The 20,230-nt window shown below is 53.3% G+C and overlaps 7 protein-coding genes across 7 annotated transcripts; 2 read left to right on the top strand and 5 right to left on the bottom strand.

Moving 5' to 3' along the window:
* Nucleotides 1-570: 570 nt before the first annotated feature.
* BDW47DRAFT_86535 (putative RSC complex subunit (Sth1)) lies at nt 571-5,372 on the bottom strand. The gene is made up of 4 exons (XM_024820079.1): nt 5,064-5,372; nt 4,723-4,933; nt 973-4,661; nt 571-906 (listed from the first exon to the last, which is right to left on the bottom strand). Exons 1-4 carry the CDS (start codon nt 5,154-5,156, stop codon nt 670-672), a joined length of 4,230 nt encoding a protein of 1,409 aa, XP_024667853.1. The 5' UTR covers nt 5,157-5,372; the 3' UTR covers nt 571-669.
* Nucleotides 5,373-6,319: 947 nt separating this feature from the next.
* Nucleotides 6,320-8,420, bottom strand: BDW47DRAFT_86521 (BAR domain protein). Its single transcript, XM_024820078.1, has 5 exons — nt 7,723-8,420; nt 7,496-7,663; nt 7,313-7,428; nt 6,978-7,258; nt 6,320-6,923 (listed from the first exon to the last, which is right to left on the bottom strand). The coding sequence occupies exons 1-5, from the start codon at nt 7,847-7,849 to the stop codon at nt 6,356-6,358; spliced, it is 1,260 nt and encodes a 419-aa protein (XP_024667852.1). The 5' UTR covers nt 7,850-8,420; the 3' UTR covers nt 6,320-6,355.
* Nucleotides 8,421-9,791: 1,371 nt separating this feature from the next.
* Nucleotides 9,792-10,988, bottom strand: mpt (putative DNA repair and transcription factor Ada). Its single transcript, XM_024814375.1, has one exon. It carries the CDS (start codon nt 10,885-10,887, stop codon nt 10,075-10,077), a length of 813 nt encoding a protein of 270 aa, XP_024667851.1. The 5' UTR covers nt 10,888-10,988; the 3' UTR covers nt 9,792-10,074.
* A 312-nt stretch (nt 10,989-11,300) lies between these two features.
* On the bottom strand, nt 11,301-12,753 carry BDW47DRAFT_113312 (60S ribosomal protein uL2). Its single transcript, XM_024814374.1, has 3 exons — nt 12,620-12,753; nt 11,868-12,445; nt 11,301-11,805 (listed from the first exon to the last, which is right to left on the bottom strand). Exons 1-3 carry the CDS (start codon nt 12,666-12,668, stop codon nt 11,668-11,670), a joined length of 765 nt encoding a protein of 254 aa, XP_024667850.1. The 5' UTR covers nt 12,669-12,753; the 3' UTR covers nt 11,301-11,667.
* A 1,181-nt stretch (nt 12,754-13,934) lies between these two features.
* On the top strand, nt 13,935-16,407 carry BDW47DRAFT_134747 (uncharacterized protein). The gene is made up of 5 exons (XM_024818161.1): nt 13,935-14,289; nt 14,393-14,562; nt 14,697-14,826; nt 14,885-15,253; nt 15,309-16,407. Exons 1-5 carry the CDS (start codon nt 14,098-14,100, stop codon nt 16,122-16,124), a joined length of 1,677 nt encoding a protein of 558 aa, XP_024667849.1. The 5' UTR covers nt 13,935-14,097; the 3' UTR covers nt 16,125-16,407.
* A 129-nt stretch (nt 16,408-16,536) lies between these two features.
* BDW47DRAFT_113305 (DUF1770 domain-containing protein) lies at nt 16,537-17,765 on the bottom strand. The gene is made up of 3 exons (XM_024814373.1): nt 17,374-17,765; nt 17,021-17,221; nt 16,537-16,834 (listed from the first exon to the last, which is right to left on the bottom strand). The coding sequence occupies exons 1-3, from the start codon at nt 17,671-17,673 to the stop codon at nt 16,787-16,789; spliced, it is 549 nt and encodes a 182-aa protein (XP_024667848.1). The 5' UTR covers nt 17,674-17,765; the 3' UTR covers nt 16,537-16,786.
* Nucleotides 17,766-17,863: 98 nt separating this feature from the next.
* Nucleotides 17,864-19,764, top strand: BDW47DRAFT_86480 (adenosine kinase). Its single transcript, XM_024820077.1, has 7 exons — nt 17,864-18,051; nt 18,148-18,163; nt 18,217-18,367; nt 18,429-18,770; nt 18,825-19,162; nt 19,216-19,329; nt 19,394-19,764. The coding sequence occupies exons 1-7, from the start codon at nt 18,000-18,002 to the stop codon at nt 19,434-19,436; spliced, it is 1,056 nt and encodes a 351-aa protein (XP_024667847.1). The 5' UTR covers nt 17,864-17,999; the 3' UTR covers nt 19,437-19,764.
* The last annotated feature ends 466 nt before the right edge of the window (nt 19,765-20,230 follow it).

Genomic DNA, 20,230 nt, shown 5'->3' with positions numbered 1-20,230 from the left:
GCACTAGTTATGTATACACTTACACAATGTAGACACGACCGAGGAACGCGGGCCAACAAATCAGGCAATGAATACATCTCCTATCTAACAGACCAAGCAGTGTATTAGTTGTAGTAGGAAGTGTAATGCAGTATAGTAAGTAAGGTAGTCACACATCGAGAGCCCACGAGACAAATAATAGTCTGGTAGAAACAAAAAGATAATGAAAAAAAGGTAAAATAAAGTAGAGAATAAGAAGAAATAAGATCATCCGCCATAAAATAAGAAAAAAGTAATAAACAGAAAGACAAAAAAGGTAAACATCACCAGAATCACCAATCTCACGCTCGTCGGCATCCTCTCAGCGCTGCGCCGTCCATCATCCATCATCCATCCATACATCCATCCCCAGCCAACCAAGTTGAAAACGCCGGCCAGAAATGGATCAATAAAAAAAAACAAAACAAAACGAAACACCCAGAGGGGATACATGCCAAGATCGATCAAGCAAAAGAATAATAAAAAAAAATAAAAAAATGGTAACTAGGTAGACACGGGATAGAATAGAACAGAAGAGGGTGAGGAGGCAAGAGTAAGATCGATACACACGTTTCCGGTGGTCATAATCCTTCTCTTCCCTTTTTGTCGAATTTATTTTTAATTTATTTTTCTTTCCTTCCTTCGTCCGGTTTACTCGTCTTCACTCCCTCCTGTCATAGGCCCTCCGTTGATACCCACGCTCTCCCGGTTGCCGCTGTTGAAGGTCAGCTTTAGCTTCGGTTGTCCCGGGGTGGCTGCGCTGGGCGTCTCGGGTCCAGAGGCCGCTGCGGCCGAGCCATCGTTGCCAGTCGCGGCGCTCGCATCGTCAAAGTTGGCGAATTGAGGGTGGTCCGCGGTCATTCTCTGCAATTCGGAAACACATTTCGCCTGATCGGAGTTAGCCATGTTCTAAAAAATTCTCAATAAAGTTGATTGAAGGAAGGAGAGGGGTACCTCAATGTCGTTGGCGTCTTGGAATAGAAGACTCCCGTCCTCGTTATACGTCCGCGCGTTCTGGCACAGCAGGTGGATGTCGTTCCGGAAATCCCGCAAGTTCTGGTACTCATCGCGGTTGATCTTCTTCCGGATCATCTCCATCGCGATCGGCGTCTGGATGATCATGTAGTAGTCAGGGTACTGCGACTTGGGGGGCGGCTTCATGAACGGCTCGATGACCGAGCGCGTGACGGGCCCATCTTCGCTGTCCGACTCGTCGGCCGGCAGCTCCTGCTCCATATCCATCAGTGCTTGATAGGTGGTGTTCAGGATGCGGTTGATGATGGCCCGGTCTTGGCTGCTGAGCGTGTCGGGCGGCTTCGCCTGCCGGCCGCGCTTCCGCTTGGGCTGCGGCGTCTCCTCCACCAGCTCCTCCGCCTTGCGCTTCGGGGCGGGCCCCCGGCGGCGTTTCTTGGGCTGTGGCGTTTCTGAGCTCTCCCGCGACGGCTCCGGCGAGGAGTCGCCGCCCCGCCCCCCGCGCTTCTCCTTGTTGACCCGGCGGCGTTCCACCCGCGCTTCTTTGCGCGCGATGGCCTCCTCGATGGTGTCGTCGTCGGCGTCCACGGCCATGAGCCACTGCTCTTCGGTGAGCCCGTCGTCGTAGCGAGTGACCTTGCGTTCGCGCGCGCCGCGACCCCCAACGTCCACCTCGACCTCTTCCGGGACCGGGTTATCCTCCGCCACGTAGATCTCCGGTAATTCATCTTCGCACATCAGACGCGGCAACGCTTTGCCGGGGCCGTAGGGGGAGTTCTTCTGTCGCTCCCGGTCGATCTCTTGGAAGCGCACCAATTCCCCGTCAGATCGAGCCATGATATCGTTCAAGTCGTCATCGTCCATCTCCTCCTGGTCCGCGCCAAGCTGGTCCGCCGCCTCCGCGCTCTCCAGCAGCGTCCGCAGGAGGGCATCTCGCTCTTCGTTGGTGGATTTGTTGTCGAACTTTCCGGCTTGGATGACCTTGCCGTCCATGTCCAACTTGAACTGGGCACGCTCGAGGATCTTCTCCTCGACGGAGTTGGAGCTGATCAGCCGCAGGATGCGGACCTCGTTCTTCTGGCCGATACGGTGCGCACGATCCTGGGCCTGCAGATCCTGATGGGGATTCCAGTCGGAATCGAAGATGACGACGGTGTCGGCGGCCTGCAGATTCAGACCCAGACCACCGGCACGGGTCGACAGCAGGAAACAGAAATACTCCGAATCGGGGCTGTTGAACTGCTTCAGAAGATCCGACCGGTCGTCCGCTTTGGTCGATCCGTCCAAACGGAGGTACTTGAGCCCACGGAGCCGGAGGAAGTCTTCCATGATGTTCATGATCTGCGTCATCTGGAAGAACATCAAGACGCGATGGCCAGTGGCCCGGAACTTGGGGAGAATCCGATCCAGCAGCTCGAACTTGCCCGCGGTACGCCAGAGGAGATCGTTGGAGCCTCGCGTCGGGTTCATCTGATCTTCCACGGGCTCGAAGACGAACGGATGGTTGCACAGCTTCCGCAGTTGCATGAGCATGTTGCTCAGACCACGCATGCCGGTCTTGCCGCCCTTGCCATCGCTGACGACCATCTTGTTGTGGGTGACCAGTTGCCGGTAAAGCTTGGCTTGCAGCGCGGAGAAGCGGCACTTGATGACTCTCTCCTGCTTTTCGGGCAGATCCTTCTCCACGTCGCGCTTCAGACGACGGAGGAGGAAAGGCCGCAGGACCTTGTGCAAACGGCGAATGACCAGCAGCTGTTCTTCTTCGGAGAGGTCCATCCGGTCCTGGCCGCCGGTGTTGGCAAATGGAGTGTTGAACCACTCGTCAAACGACTTGACCGACTTGAAGATGTTGGGCAGCACGAAGTTCAGCAACGCCCACAACTCGGGCAGGTTGTTCTGCAGCGGGGTACCGGTCAGAATCAACCGGTAGCGGCTAGTGTAGTACGTCGAGAGCGTGCTGCTCAGCTTGGACTGCGTGTTCTTCATGCGGTGGCCTTCGTCGACGATCATGTGGGTCCACTTGATCTTGCTGAGGACGGGCCGGTCCTTGATGATGTATTCGTAGGTGGTCAGAAGGACCTGGAAATTACCCCAGCGGATCTGCTGCTGCTGCTGCTTACGCGCATTGGGCGGTCCCTTGTAGACGACCTTGACGACCGACGGGGCCCACTTCTCGAACTCCAGGTTCCAGTTGGTCAGGGTACTAAGGGGGACGATGACCAGGAACGGGCCGTTGTTTTGCTTCTTCTCGATGATGTAGGTGATCAGACTGATGGTCTGGATGGTTTTGCCGAGACCCATCTCGTCGGCCAGGATGCCGTTGAGGTTGTTGTTGTAGAGGGAGATCATCCACTGGAGACCCTTGATCTGGTATTCCTTCAGCTGGCCGCCAACGAGAATGGACGGCTGCTCGGTAACATCTTCCTTGATGCGATGGGCCACGGCGTAGTAGTCCACCTTGGCCTTGCCGCCTCCCTCCTCCTCGGTCCCTGAGGCAACATCTTCCTCTTCCTCCTCGTAGAAGTCATCTTCGACATCTCCGTATCGTTCGGCCAGCGTCCGTTGCTGTTCCCTGACCGACGCAGCGAGATGTTTGAGGAAGTTGTCCGTCTGCTTGAGAAGGTGGGAGATACGCGAATCCTTGGCCTGGCCCAGCAGCTTCATGTAAGTCTCCTCGTCGTTGGCCTTGAGCGCCTGGAGACGTTGCTTGGCAGTCCGTTCGACCCGCTTCGCCTCTTCGCGCTCCATGTGCTGGTGCTGCTGGAGCATGATGCGGCCCAGTTTCTGCATCCGGGCGCGCTGTTGGTTGGCCGCATTCTGGACCTCGATGCCGTGGTTGAGGATGGCCTGGAGCTGATCATACTGCTTCCGCTTCTCGCGGGTCTCGCGAGCATCACGCTGTTGCTTCTCCAGCTTCTCCGTGATCCTCGCCTCCCGCAAGGACTGCTTCTTCATCCGACGATGGCTGGAGCGGTTCGCGGTCATGCCCAGGTTGTCAAAGTGGAACATTTCGTTTTGCATCTGCTTGCGGAACATCCGCTGCTTGGGCAGCAGATTGAGCATCTTGTACTCGATCAGCGCCTTGAGTTTGAGGGAGTCATCCGAGGTCGCCGTGTCACTGCGACCCGAGTCCCAGACACCGACATTGGCGGGCAGCGCAGCCAACTCGGCTTTCCGGGCCGTGATCTTATTGTAAACCACCAACTCTCTCTCTTCCCGCACCTGCTCCAGGTCAATCCCCGGGGGCATCAGCGCGGGGACGCGTGCACGGTTGACGCGGGACGCATGGTCGTTGAAGCTGATGGTCTTGGGGAACAGCTCATACGGCGACTGGAACGTCTCGTAGAATTCCTTCGTCTGGGCCGCCTCCTCGGGGGCACTGGTCGATTGCTCGCGTTTCCCCTGGGACGCGCTGTCCAAGGTGGACTCGGCCGCGGCAACGTTGTCCGCGGGCGTAGGGGTCTGTTGCTTCTTGGACGCGAACAGTTGCTGCTGGACGCCCGGTGGGATCGCAAGGTTCTTGGACAGCAACTTGAAAGCCAAGATCTGGTTCTTGAGGGTCTTGAGCTGCTCGGGGGAGAAGCTCCCCCCGGGAACAGGGGCGCCCTTTTGCTGCGGTGTCGACGAATCTTGGACAGCACTGTTGGCCGAAGAGACGGAGTTGGCTCGACCTAAATGGACGTCGCGTCAGTAGTTGACTTGAAGGCACGTGAAACAGAGGACGAAGCCTACCATTGATCCCATTTGAGGCGGCAGCGGCAGCATCGGGGGTGATCCCATTCAGCTGCTGTTGACGTTGTTGAGCCTGCATGTGCTGCTGGGCCATGTGTTGTCTTTGTTTTTGAAACGCTTGCTGTCGTTGCACGGCAATCAAGAGTTGCTGCGCCTTGACATACTCGGGGTCGTCATGACGAACACCCTGTTCTTGCATCTGTTTGAATTTCTGCAGGGGGGGTTTTCATTAGCACATACGCATGGGCGATGCATCAATGTAACCACGGGGTCAATTGACAGTCAGGCAGGACGCGACAAAGAAATGGAAGGGAATGGGTGGATGGAAGGGAAAGACATACATGAAGAACCTCTTGAACATGCTGCTGGGTCAAGTTGGCCGGCAAGGACATGCTCCCAGTCGCCATATTGGGAGCCGACTGGAGGGAAGCCATAGTCTAACACGCAGTTGATCTATTCATAAGCTGAACAGACACGGTGCGGGCAACTTGCGATGCAACCAGATCCCACGTCCCGATCCCAATGTCGGCAGTTTACCGCAACACGTCGTGTTTCAAAAGAAGAGAAGAAAAAAAAGAGAGGCGACCGTGGAGGAAAGAGTCGCGCGTTGTAGGCGACAAAGTACGCGAATTTTCAGAGGTTCAAAGACGGTAGGGAGGATTTGTCGATGAATGCGACCGGTATTGGTCCTGATCGGATCCTTGGCGACAGGTTTCGTGATGTTTTGGACCGGGTCGGTCGGTCGGGGGAAGGAGGAGATGGAAAGGTGTGCGAGAGGGAGAACGTGACCCAGGGCGGTAGACGAATTACCTAGGAGAGAGGGGAGGGGGGGTGTGAAGGAAAGGGACAAAGGGTCGGAGAGAAAATTAAAGAATAAGGTAGATACAGAGGGCAAGTCTCGGGGATCGCGTCGACCAGATCGCGTGGAGAAACGGGATGGAAGAGATGGAGATGGAGGGAGGGGGGGGGAACTTTTTCGCGACTTGCGGTGGTGGTTCTCGGGGAAACTGGGCGGTGCTTTCAGCCTGTCTTGTCTGTAACGGAAGGGAGACTCAGAGAGACGCAGAGGCGGCGAGAGAGAAACGCTGGAGGGAAGAAGATTTCACCCGCACGTGACGTGCCGGGTGCTGACTCATGGGTTGTGCGCTAACCGCGTTGGGAGGTCACGTTCGTCCAGGCAGATGAAGATTGACTGGCAGGGAGGTATGTCAATCTCGATAGGAATACAATACTCATGTTGGTTTCTGTTGCTTCGGAAGGGTCGGGGGGAAGAGGTCGAGGTCGAGGTCGAGGGTAGATGGAACCTCCGAGCCCCAAGGTCCTCAGCCGAGAGATCACATACCTATACAGCATACAGCATACACAGTACACAGTACACAGTACACATATATATATCTAGTACTCTACTCTGAGACACCTTACTGCCATGTTCACACACTCTACACCACTACCAATCAACAGCACCAGACGACTATTGACAATCGATACACAGATCCTTGTTCAATCTACTGTCAAGAAGCTAATAAATACAGACACGCGATTATTGCCGGTACACCACTGAAAACACCCACCGTGCCTTTTCCCTTGCGCCGATTGCCGCCAAAACAACTCCAACCCACTACCTTGACCTCCCCTATACCTCGGTCGCACTGAGGATCGGCCGTTTCATCGGAGGCGGAGGCGGCGGTTTCTTCGCGCGCGACGGTGGCGGTGGGGGAGGCGCCTTCTTGGCCAGCGTGGCCCCATTCAACGTGTTCGAACTGGTCCGTCGGGACATGGCATCACCATATGAGGGGGTGGGCGAAATCGACCGTCCGTAGTATGACCTGTCCGGACTGCCGCCATTCGACCGGTACTGACCGGCGCTGTCGGGTGGATCCATGTACGGGTCGGTGACCACCCGGCTCACAGGCCGCGGGGGACCGTAGTTCTCGCTGACGGTGCGGGACGGCCATGCCTGCTCCTGGCGCAGTTGCATGGGCCCTTCGAAGGTGGAGGTTCGCACCGCAATCGGTCGCTGCGGCGTCGGGTCGACAGAATAGACAGGGGAGGTTTCCCGGTTGGATCGGATGATAGGTCGCGACTCCATGGCGTTGACGAGTTCCTCCTGCACCGGTTCATAGCGCTCCTGGTACGAATGCGCGGTGTTCGAACGAGGGCGTCCCGCGCGACGACCGTTTGGAGGGTAGGAGGCAGATTGGCTGGCCCATTCGTCAGTATCTTTGAGTTTCTCTCCATGAGTTGACCCGACGTACCTGCTCGGCCATTCCTTTCTGAGCTGCAAGAGTACCTCGCGAGACCGTTCGTGGTATTCCAACTGCGCGTCCAAAAATGCCTCCAAGTCGTTCACATGTTCTCCCTCCGAATCCTTGATGTCCATCATGCGCCGATACACGTCCTCGTTGGCCTCTTCGTACTTAATCTTCTGGGTTCGAAGCTCCTCCTCCATGCGGAAGTCCTCCTTCTTGACCTTCTGCATCTTGGACAGAGAGGTATCGTACGCCAATCGTCGATTGTCAAGCTTCTTCCGAGCAGACTATACACAAGTCAGATATGTTGGACCGCTGCATGATGTGCTGGCAAACCATACCTGGTAGTCTTTCAGCTGTGTCAAGGCCCGCTCCAGCGACTCGAGCCAGCTCGAGTTCGACTGCGCAATGTAGGACTCCTGGACGCGCGCGAGGCGCTCCTCCGTTCTTCCAAAAGCTATCGTTCATCGGTTAGAATCATGCCAACCAACTGGCGTAGCTAATATGGTAATGTGATGACGTACTGATCAAACAACGGCCATAATCGGAGTGCCCATCAAAGTCCTCCCCGTGGCTAATCATACTAGAGCCCAGATGGGCAATCGGCAGGGTCTTCTCCTTGTCATCGCCTTCGTTGCGTTTCGAAATGGACTTGACATAGCCAGTCATCGACTTGTGTATGCGGTCAACGCCTAGGGAAGCGGTCAGCGATGGATGGCCCCATTGCATCGCGGGGACTCATGAAGCTCACCATCATGTCGGACATTCATTTCCGTTTCCATGGCCTTGAAGTTGTCGGAGAGATTCGTCTTGACTTCGCCGCCCATTCTCTCGCCGGCCCATTGCCTGAAACGGTCGAACTTGCGGTTGACGTTCATGGTGAGCGATTGTTATGGATTGAGGATGTTGTAGTTTTGAAATTCCGAGTAGGTCGAATCGGTCGTTTAGAAGCTTCGACTCGAGTTCTCGAGTTGTGGGGAGGAATGGATCTGTCCTGCAGATAAGAGTGGGAACAAGAAGCCGGATGCGGTGGGGGTGGTGTTTATTCGATAGCGGGGGGTGTTGTCTAGTCTCCAACAAACGAATGAAAGAAGTGGTAAAGAATGAATTGAAAGAAGGTCTAGATCAGTTTCACAGCTCGTCTGGAGAGGAGGATGGAAGAGAATTGAAGATGTGTGAGGAGGGGTTGGGGATTATCAGGAAGGCAAGGAAGAAGAAGAAAGGACGGTAGACGGGGGGCGATTGCGACAAGAGAGGAAGTGGGGAGAGAAAACTCTCTAATAGGTATGGATTCGAGTGATGAGTGACCGTCGGAGGGAGAGGAGGGATCCAGTTTTATTTGCTCCGGATGAATGATTGTTATTATGAGACGTTAATAGTTAATAAGTTGAGTATTGTAATTATAGTATTTACTCACTGACCACCGGGACGGGATGGAGGACAGCGGAGTGGGGAGTATTCTTGATCCTTTCTTATTATCATAAAGGAAATAATAATATTCAAATATAATTATATAATTCTCTTGTCTTTTTATTCTATTTTGATATATTTTTATACCTATTATTTTTAAACTGATCCGTCCCTTGAAGAACGACTGAGAGGACAGTAACAATGATCAAAATAAAGCCTGTCGCAAGCGTCCAGCCGGCATGGTGGAACATGTCTGAACGCGCCACCACCATTGATGGATTAGGCCATCTCCACCAGAACCTCCCACTCTAAAAGGCAAAAAAAAAAAGGGACTGGGACCATGGAAGTAGGGATGGTCTGTACAACCGGGCAGTCTGAACCGTGGAAACAAGTGTCATATGTAAGTGAATGCGAGGGAAGCAATCAATCACAAGCCAAGTTGATCAGGGCGCAACGTTGTCCCCTGCCTATTGTTGTTACCGACTAGACTTCCCTTCCATAGCTACCTTACTACCTAGGAGTAGGAGGTTGAGGATCGATCATGGATTGGAGTCAGAGTGGAGACGAGAAAGGACCCCACTGATTGACGCTGCAATTGGCTTGTTTTGTACCTGAAACATCTAGCATGGTCTTGGAGTCGTATTCTCAAGATTCAAGATTCATCATGGGTGGGATGACACTATAAGTCAGATATTAGTTCATTGGTTATTCGAAAGCGATGGGACTTCCTGTGTATCCGTAGGTCCAGTCAGTAAGCCATAATAATAATAAATTTGAAATATATTGCATTACCTGGAGCAATGAATCACTGATAGGCCAGACCAGACCAGGGATCTTTTCGAACCAGGGTCAATTGCAGGAAGTGACACGCGTTGGTGGGGGCGGTTGGATGCCTTGCGATTGGTCTAAGGCTGCTTGCCACACACGCACACACTCTGTGCTATTTACAGAACAGGGGAGGACACAAAAGTTACGGTTGATTCCATTGTTTCGTTGAAGAGACCAATGGGTTGATGAAACCAGAGAGCATAATGATACCTTAGTCATTAGGGTGTTTCGTAATTCAATAGGACCCAGGAGGTTGACTTCTCTGGTGTGTCTAATAGGTGTGGAGTGCCGCCCGCTGCTAACTAACCTGTGGCATCATGGTCGACCACATGCAGCTTGTAGATCATGATGGTGTTATGATCTCACAACTTTTAAGAATAAGATAAGGGTGATTTGACAATGTCGCCCCTGATGACAATTGTACCTTAATCTGGAGTCTGGAGGAATGGGAATAAGAATTGTCATCAAGCGGTATCATTCCCGGTGCCCCCACCGCATTGATGCTCACTAGGGACGTGCACAGATGCCGAAGTATACAGTATTGGCATCTTGTGCTGGAGAAATCAATAATTTCTATTTTCTAGAAGGTATTGTGGCAACAATGCTGCTCGAATCCGTAGATCAGGGATCAACATGGACAGACAGTATAGCTCAAGTAGTTTGTCCGGATTACTACCCCCCCCTCCCCACACAATAGACATGTACCATGCAGGGCTTCGCGAAACCCAACCCACAGCATCAAACAAGATCCAACTCCCCGAAGTTCAAACCCACATATCTAAGAATAGACGAAACCTCGAAAAACGCCCGGCGCTCCAACGAAAGACAGTTATAAAAAGACACACGCTGCATCACGCGAAACAGATCACACCAGCGGCTCGGAGACTTGTCCCAGATGGGGCAGACCGTCGACCAAGCCGTCTAGATCACATAAGGCCACCGTACTCGGAGAATTAACCGCAGAATACAGATCAACCCCGTCTAGGGGCAGAGGCAGTGCATCGCACGGCTGGGAGCTATACTCCAACTCCGCGGCTATCAAAGCATCAAAGTCATTCCACAAGACTCCCTCCTCCTCGCCAAGACCAACGAGACCGCCGTCGTCAAACACAGCAGAGAGACACGGAGGGTCACGCAACCCACAAGGCTGCAAAGCCGCCCTCTTCCCACCGCCATCACCACCATCCGGGCCCACCTGATCCGGCGATATTACCTGTTTGCCTTCGCGGTGGACGACAAACGTGGCGTACTGACCAGGCGTCACGCCCGTCATCTTCTTGAACACGCGATGGAAATGGCTAGGCGTGAGGGCTGCCTCGTCCGCCAGTTCGCGGAGCGTCGGCCGCGCACTACCGTCCTTGATGGCTGACCGGATCCTTTGGCAGGCGGTTTCGATGAATCGCGTCTGCGGGTTAACCGCCTGTAAGCCCTGCGGCTTGCAGCGCTTACAGGGCCGGAAGCCCGCTGTCTCGGCTTGGCTGGGGGTGTCGTAGAATTGGATGTTGGCTCGTCGGGCGAGCCGCGCGGGGCATGAGGGCCGGCAGTAGATTTTCGTGGTCAGCACGGCGTAGACGAAGGTGGTGGCTGTTGTGTCTCTGTTGACGACGGCTTGCCAGCGGGCTGCGGGTGTTGGGCTGGTTAGGCGGGGGATCTTTTGTGGCGAGTCTTTTTGGGGCATTGTATGGGGTGGGGGGATATGTTGAGCTCAGTCAGATATGATTAATTTTTTTTCTCCAGTATAAGGAGCTAGGCCAACTATCTCATTGTTCAGGTATGAGTTGGAGGTATTGATGGGTTTCAAGCAAGTTCGCCATGCAGCCCGTGACCTGCACTGACGCATTGAAGTCGAAGGCCGAGGCTCCATCCATTATGATTGGTTACTTTGACCGCAATGTCATGCCTGAGGACCAAGGCATTGAGCCTTCCAGACTGCAGTCACGGGAGATAGGATCTGTGGATGCGAAGTATAAGATCACAATACAGATCTCCGTGGTAAATAGTAGATGCCTACCTCGGTAGTATACATAGTAGTGAGGTTAGAGATGCATCAATTGTCTATGACCCACCAAACCCCCTATCAAGTCCACCCAGCCGTGATCTTGCAGAATGCAATGCCTTCTAAACCAGCGCATGACTGATTTACTACAATGCCTGGGAATTAAGGACTCTGCCAGACACAGCGATTGATCATTGCGTCCATCCAGTGCTCTACTACATACCTAGCCACCAAGCGAAGCCGACTTGCTATAAATCACTATCAGGGTACCCAGACATGTGTACGTTAAACCTAATTGTTTCCCTTTTATTTTTCATCGTTCATCAAGAAAATTTTGGTGGCCACAACCTGTATTCGCTAAGGGCGCGTGGGAGGCTTATCCGCAGTCGCCTAGGTACATATGTCTCATAGCAAATTTTCAACCCGTCACAAAGAAAAGAAAAACTCCACTCGGTATCACATTTATTCCTTGATCTTCTGGGTACCACGGAGCAGACCAGTTCTCCGGGCAGCGATGAGACCGGCCTTTTGACCCTGGGTGGCGTAGCGGGAGATGGTCGAGGCCTTACCGATATGCTGGTGGTTACCACCACCGTGAGGCTGTAGAAAAAAAACCAGGTCAGTAACTGTACACGCCCCAAAGATATATTGGGAGTCCTTACATGATCCACGGGGTTCATGGCAACACCACGAGTCTTGGGCCACGAGTTGCGCTTGACAGCGAACTTATGCTTGGCGCGAGAAGCCTTGAGCAAAGGCTTGTCGGTACGGCCACCACCGGCGACGATACCAACCATACCACGGGCGGTGTTCTTGACAACCTTCTTGGCACCGGAGGGCAGCTTGATACGGGTCTTGCCATCCTCGGGGTTGTGGCCAATGACGGTCACGTAGTTACCGGAGGTACGGCCCAGAGCACCACGGTCGCCGGACTTCTCCTCAACGTTGGTGACAACGGTACCCTCGGGAACGGAGGCCAGGGGGAGGACGTTGCCGACGGTCAGGGTAGCGTTCTTGCCGGCGTAGATGAACTGGCCGGTGTACATGCCCTCGTTGGCGATGAAGGTCTCGGTGACGGTCTTGAACTTGTAGGGGTGACGGAACTGGACCTTGGCGAGAGGAGCACCACGACCAGCATCGTGGATGATCTCCTTCACAACGCCCCGAGTGTAGCCATGGCGCTCAGCGAAGTCGTAGGTACGGAACTGAGCAGGAGTCTTGTTAAGGCGGGTGTTGGCCGCTGTAGAGCGAAAATTCGTATCAGCAATTCTCGATCTGAAAGATAGATTTTGATATTTCCTTCTCCCTGTTCGTCTTTTTCTTGTTCTTGTTCTTCTTCTTCTTCTTCTTCGTTTTGTTCTTTTCTTCCTCCACGCCTCTCGTCTTGCTCAGGATAGATTGCGGTCGCACTCACTGAAAATGGAGCCACGGCCCTTCCTCTGGTTGCGGATCACACGACCCATGGCGACTGTCTAGACGAAGACCTTGGGGTTAGTTTGTTGAAGGAAAACCACCAGCGACCCGGGATTGTGGTGGGAGATATCAAAGGGGCTCGTCGTACCTCTAATCGAAGATGGGCTTGTCGGGTTGGATGGTAGAGAATTCGAGTGTGCTGTGTGGGCTTTAGGGCGGGAGTCCAAAAATCTAACCGAGTTGGCGCTAGCGCCTTTTGGGCACAATCCGCGGCTAGTGTGAGTTGGGTGTTGCGGCTGCGGTTAACCCTCTTTGACTAAGCATCTTGGGCTTGGCGAGCTTACTACGGAGTACTCCGTCCGTATGATTGATACCCGATAGATTCTCCCATAACACCCCTCGCCAGGACGCGGTATTTGGGTTGGAGCGCTATAATGGGCGCGCAAAAGATTTCGAATTGCTCTGTCTGTGTGCTTTGATACTGACTATTTGCAAAGGACTACGTGTGTCGACTCCAGAATGATGACTTTCCATTCCTCCAGTGGTTTCATTTATTGACAATCCGAGAACAGCCCTTGTGCCATAATTCGCGGTCAAGTCGTCGCTGCAGATAAGCCTGGTTTCATCCCAGAGTTTGATCCTAGAGACAATCCTGTCACGATGTGATGATATGGTGACCTAGACATGTTTTGAATCTCGTCTTGAGATCTCTCATCACCACCCTGTTCATGTGCCGACCGAGTTCGAAACAAATACCCCTGAATAGCTTGTGCGAAGCTATTTAATATCCACATATATGCTGGTTTACACAATGTGAACGAGTTTGCCTCGTCAGTCCTACCATTCTACGCCGACTTTCAAGGAATTGCAGTGGGCGTCGTTGGAAGCCGCAGCAGTCCGAACGATACAAATGAAGTTCATCCATTGGATTTGTTGGTCCTTACTCTCATTAGCTGCCATGTCAATGCCGACGTTTAGGCATACGGTCGTGTCATGGATGTTCAGCGTTCATGACCCCGGATTTTGCAGCTCGCCATGTGCTTCAATCTGCCGTTTACACCAGTTCTCACCATACTAGTCAGATGTTTTCCCAAGATACTCTGGTTTCTAGCCACATCTCCTGATCGAGGAAGCCGTGCGGTTTGTCGTGCTGTGGTTTTGCGTAGATGTGTCTTCTTTGTTCACTCCAATACGCGGACACGAGGTAATATATCTTTTTTTACAACTGCTTGATAGTAAAAGACGTAAATAAGTGCCGAATCGGAGAAAAGGGCCGTGGTCGTAAGCACATGGGCGAGGACGGGTGCTGATCATACCGTGAAACGGACAGCTATGGATAATGGCAGACAGACGAGGCGCGTAAAAGCCGCGCCTCAACCCTAGTAGCGCATTTGACCTTGGGCTGCGGCGCGCGGACTTGCCCACTTCCACCTTCCCTCCACACCACCCTCGCCCAAACCACTTTGAAACGCGGCCAGGATGTCTCTTTCCGATTCAGATCTCTCGTCGCTGTCGTCGGCACCCCCTTCGGATGAAGAAACGGGGTCCATGGCCGTCGACGAGCCCGTGGGCATTAACAAGTACTTCAAGAAGGAAACCGAATCTCCGCCGCCGAAACGGGCGCCTTCACCACCGCACGAATATGTTCTGGCCGATAATCCAGATATCGCAGTAAGTTCTCCGTGAATCTGAGCTTCGAGAAGCTGGCGGGAGCTTCATTGTCGCGTCTCCCTGCGTTTTTGGAGCTGTTGGTTGACTTGTCGCAATCGTCCAGTTCATCGTGATGTTCCGCGCGCGTTTCACCGATGTGTTCCCTCGATCGACACCACATTTTGGTCCGCAGGATGTTGAGAGAGGCGTGGCGGATTCTACACCCGGAGATCATATCGAACGATTGCTGTGTGCGTTTCTGGGCTTGGTGCTGAATCGGAAGAAGGACGTGGAGTATGAACGCCACCACCCCCCCATCATCACCTCCACCACGAACGGCCGGGGAAACAATCGCCTTTTCACCTGTTCCAGTGGCCTACAGCCACATTATTTCTACAGGAAGCTGACTTATCGTTATCATCGCGCAGTCGAATGCACTATACTCGCCCGTTGGAGGAGGCAATCCATACCCATGTGTCTCAATGGCCGAAGGCTTGGCAAGGGAAAAACCCCCTCCACGGAGGTCGCAGCTTTGCAACCATGTCGCCAGATGAACGCGTATGTGACGCGACTTTGGACTCCATTATATAACTCGATTTATTGACACCCTCTCTAGATCCAATTATTGAAGACGTTGATCCTCTGGTCCCTCTCCTCGTCCGAAGCCGTCCAAGCCAAGATCAAGGAGTCCTACAAGCAAGCACGCCATGAAGACGACTTGAACCAGCCGCTTTCCGTGCAGCCGTGGGGTCGCGACGGGCTGAAGCGCAGATACTGGCTCATCGAGGGTCTGGACGATACACACTTCCGGCTGTATCGCGAGAGCAATCCGGCCTTGAAGCATGTCACCTGGTGGAGCATAGCGGGCAGCATCCCCGAACTGGAGACCATCGCGGCCAAGCTCGAAGAGGAGAGGAGCACCAACTCGAAAAAACTCAGCGAGAAGATCAAGAATGCCATTCCTCGCTTCGAAGGCGCGGAGGAGGTAAGTCTACGGTCTCGTCCTGCTTGCGTCGCGTCGTCCACTAACTGGGAATTAGAAACGCAAGCGTCGCGATTACCGCCTCGCCCGCAAAGCCGCCTTCTCGCGACCGGAGCCGGGCTTCTCCCTATACGAGGGCCGCACGCGCGGGAAGAAGTTGAAATATACCTACTCCGACGACGAAGACATCTTCTCCGACGGCCTGCCTTCGACGCGCCGATCCACCCGTAACACCTCGGGTGTTTCCACCCCTGCAGAGCCCTCCGGTCCCCGGTACACGGCAAGCGGGCGGCAGGTCCGTCCGCGCGGAGGCGGTTTATACGGCGCGTCGGCGCTCACCGGCCAGGGCGAAGACGAAGCCGGCGAAGAGGACGCCGGGAGAGGCCAGCGGACGCGAGCCACGCGAGCCAACGGCTACAACGACTACAACGCCGACGAAGACATGGACGACGACGCCGAGGAGGGCCAGTCGAGCGAGAACGAGTGGCAGGGCGGCGGGGACGACGACGAGGAGAATGAGTTCGAAGGGGACGACGAAGGCGAACTCAGCACAGACGACGCGATGGTCATCGGGGATAAAAACCAAAGCCTGGTCGTGCAGCTCCGGTACGGCAAGGGTAAGTTGCGCAGCAGTCCGGCACCGGAGCCGTCAGAGGAAAGACCAGAAAGCAAACCAGAAGCGCCAGGTCAGCCAGAGCCTTCTCAGTCTGTCCAGCCACCACCGCAACCGCAACCGCAACCGCAACCCGCAGCCAACGGTCTACCTTCGCGGCCTCAGAATCCCCCTGCTGCCTCACCAGTCGAGACGCCGCCTCAGCCTCAACCTGGCACCGCGACAGCAGCACCAGTCGCCCAACCCGACGAGACGGCCTAGCCTAACATTCCCGGTATTCTATTCTTATAGAACCACGACAACGCCGAGGATCAACCGGCTTACCTTCCCAACCCTGATGTTTCCGATAGAGATTTGTTTTTGCTGGAGCGTTGGTGTCTTATTCACTTCTATTTGTATACGAGGGCAAAAACACGGCATTTGATTGATGGATTTCACTGTTTCCGTGGGCGTTTTTCTTTGCTCCTACTACCTGTTTGTGTGTGATGCGCGCGCGTGTGTATGTATGGTATAGCTAGGCGGTAATTTGCCAGGAGGTTTGGAGGGATCAATGTATACGTGTGTTGCATTTGGTGTGAGTTACTTTAGGTAGGATGTAGATGGATGTTTTTTCTTGGTCTAGTATTGTGTTTACGTTCTGTTGTTTCAAGTAACATAAGTATCATAAGAAAAAAAACCATGTGAGCTTCCCATTTGCTAACTGTATATACATTATCGCCCGTCCGAGGCCCGCCATTGGAGAGGCTTGAGTAGTTAGTTGGTTTTGGCTGAACACGCGAACAAGAATGTAAATCAAGGGAACAGAAAAGAAAAGAGAAACGACGTAACCAGAACTCCCGAAATGCAGGATGGGAATCTACCACAGGGGAGACGTGGGAGAGAAGTTTCAAGGTATGTTATTTATCACTCCGCTCGCTGTGGGTTCAGTCCGCGCCTGCATTTGAGAACTGCGCTGTGTAGAACTGTAGAAACTCGTTGGAGGTCAGCGTCGAAAGTACTATGGATGTGATGAGTGAGTGAGTTGGTACTGGCGCATTGGGATGGGTGGGAATTGAGTTTGCGGTTGTCGCGACGAGGAGGGGAGAGAGAGAGAGAGAGAGAGAGAGAGAGAGGGGAAAACAGGGAAAAGGGAAGAAGGATGGAGAAGGACAACTCACGTCTTGCACTTGCTCCGCCAATTTGGGATCTTTCCGGGTGGACGCCCATCGGGGAGGCAGTTCCCAGTTGTTTACGTCGTACCACCACCGTCGGATCTTGCTGCCCAGGGTCTGGCCGGTGAGATTTGCGTTGCGGTTCCAGAATCGCCAGCCGGAGAGGGCCAGTGTCCAGAGGGAACCTTGCAGGAAGGGGAGGAGGACCTGGATTGTCGAGGTAAGCGCGTCAGCTTGGATCGTTTGACTTATGGATTCTCGTTCGGCGTTTCCCTTGTTCTGCGAATAGACGAGAGGAACGAAAGAGGAGGAAAAAAAAGAAAAGAAAAGCTCGATCCTTAGATAGCGTGTGGTCGTACCTGGTCTCTGATGGTGATCCACGCTACCCGTCCCCAGGTGTCGGCTCCTCGCAAGCTGGCGAGATAGCTCTGCTCAAACCGTAGGTCGGGCAACGGGGGAAGGGTATGGCCTCTTGTAGTCGGTTGAATCATCCGTCGAGGATCCACGATGTCCGAAGGGATACTGTCAGCTTCGGAGGAAGCTTTCTGAATCGGGTGCTTTTCGGCTGCGGTCGGGGGATTGATGTCGGCAGGGGACGGATTGGGATTGATGGATGCCGTTTGGATGGTCTCTGCGACCCGAATCGCGGGGTCAGTCATGATTGAATAATATCGAGAAGGGGTGTTGGATGGTGTGGTGGTGGAGTTATAGTTGAATTGAGGTTGTAGATCGGAAGTCGAATGGAGCGTGGAGAGAAAGAAGCTGGGTTCACATAAGATACATAGTTACATAACCCATGTATTATAGGAAGGATAAGCCCCTCCGAAAAAAAGACTCCACCCCCCACTTGTCTCTCCTCTCCCCCTCCTCATCCCATCTTCTTCCTCCTTCTTTCTTCCTTCTCATCCTCATCCTCACTCTTCACTCCTCTTCTTCTTGAACTACCTCGAATTTATCCCCAATTCCTCCCTCCTGTTCATTCACCATGGCCGCCCCTCAAGGATATCCTTTCCTCTGCCTCGAGAACCCCCTTCTGGGTGCGTGAGATTGCCCCTCCCCCATTCATGACACCATAACACCTTACTATTTACGGGAGATTTGGCTGACGTGAAGCTTTGATTGATTTGGTATAGACATCCAGGCTCAGGGGTATGTACTCTATCCCCCACCCCATTCAAGAGAACTAGAACTGATTTGATTAGTGATGCTGCTCTCCTGGAGAAGTATGGTCTGAAGGACAACGATGCCATCCTCGCCGAGGACAAGCACATGGGCATCTATGAGGAGCTCCTCCAGAAGGATGCCAAGCTCATTGCTGGCGGTGCTGCTCAGAACACTGCCCGTGGTGCCCAGGTATGAACCCCAACTCAACCAAAACAAGGTGCAATCAAAGTTAATGGAATGCTTCCTCTAGTACATGCTCCCCGAAAACTCCGTCTGCTACATTGGCTGCGTCGGCAAGGACAAGTACGCCGACATCCTCAAGGAGGCCTGCACCACCGCCGGTGTCCACACCGAGTACCGTGTCGATGACGCCCAGCCTACCGGCAAGTGTGGTGTGATCATCACCGGACACAACCGTAGCATGTGCACCCACCTTGCTGCCGCCAACGAGTACAAGCTGGAGCACCTGAAGCAGCCCCACATCTGGTCCCTCGCCGAGAAGGCCCAGGTCTACTACATCGGTGGCTACCACCTGACGGTGTGCGTTCCTGCCATCCAGGCCCTGGGTGAGGAGGCCGCTGCCAAGAACAAGGTCAGTTTGCTCTCCCCCAACGTCCTAGAGTATGTCTAACTAAACCCCAACTAGATCTTCATGCTCTCCCTGTCCGCTCCCTTCATCCCCCAGTTCTTCAAGGAGCAGCTCGACACTGTTCTGCCGTACACCGACTACACCTTCTGCAACGAGACCGAGGCTCGTTCCTACTCCGAGAGCCACAGCTGGGGCACCGACGATGTCGTCGAGATCGCCAAGAAGCTGGCTCAGCTGCCTAAGAAGAACACCAACCGCCCCCGCGTTGCCATTGTCACCCAGGGCACCGATCCCACCGTCGTCGCCACCGCCAAGGCCGGCGGTGAGGTCGAGGTGAAGCAGTTCAACGTTCACGAGATCCCCAAGAGCAGCATCAACGACACCAACGGCGCTGGGTAAGTTCTCTGCCCCTCTTGGAGCTGGAATCGCAGGACTAACATTGTCGCAGTGACGCTTTCGCTGGTGGTTTCTCCGCCGGTATCGTGCAGGGCAAGTCCCTGGAGGAGAGCATTGACATGGGTCAGTGGCTCGCCAGCCAGAGCATCCAGGAGCTGGGTCCTTCGTATGTCACCTTTAAACCCCCAATTCCAGTGTTCGACCGGCAACTAACAGAGCTACCACAACAGTTTCCCCTCCCCCAAGAAGACCTACACCCCCTCCAAGCAGTAAACTCTAAAAGCCCATGACAGGCTCCTTCCCACAAACCATACTGGAGTCGGAGTCAGAGTCAAGCCTCTAGCTTGAACTTTTTCCCTTTCTTTTGTCTTTTCTCTAGGATTTTCAACCTCTTATACCCAATATGTTCTTGACTTAACGTCTAGACTTCATCTCATCAACACAAATTTGTGGGACAGAAGCGTGCTCCGTTTACTTTACCTTGAGAAACACGATGGGTTCACAGGATAGATGGACAGGAGTCGCGGCAATGACGTTCTCAACAACGAATCTAATGATGTATATAATTGAACCGATCAATATATCGGACTTTGATTTTAACATTGTATTGTAGTATTGTAGTATTGGACGGTAGGACACAGTTCAAAGAGAAGCCCACCGATTTGACCTATAATCGATACACTTGCCTCAAACGAAGAAGTAGAGACAATTCAAGCTATGTGAGGTAACCAATTGAACCACAAGTATCAGAAAGATAGACGGACCAACAGATGAGCAAAACAGAAAAAGGAGCAAGAAATGATAGAAAAAGAAATAGTAGTAATAAACAAAGAGAGCCAAGAAACGCGCAAAACAACGAGCCAACAATGGGCCCCTGATAACTCCTCCAGGCTCTGTTAGACATGCATAGACATGAAAATGGCCGTGTATCTACGGGACTTGGAGGATTCAGAGTCATCTGTCTACGACGAACATCATCCTGTGGTCATTCTTCCCAAACAATCTTTAATCAGCAATTAAACACTTAATCAAACATCAATCAATCGTTCAATGGGTTGAAATCCATT

This window comes from Aspergillus candidus (genome assembly GCF_002847045.1).
Source record: "Aspergillus candidus strain CBS 102.13 unplaced genomic scaffold BDW47scaffold_77, whole genome shotgun sequence".
NCBI lineage: Eukaryota > Fungi > Ascomycota > Eurotiomycetes > Eurotiales > Aspergillaceae > Aspergillus > Aspergillus candidus.
Note: the sequence above shows the minus strand (reverse complement) of the source record. Positions and strands in the feature narration are given on the sequence as shown.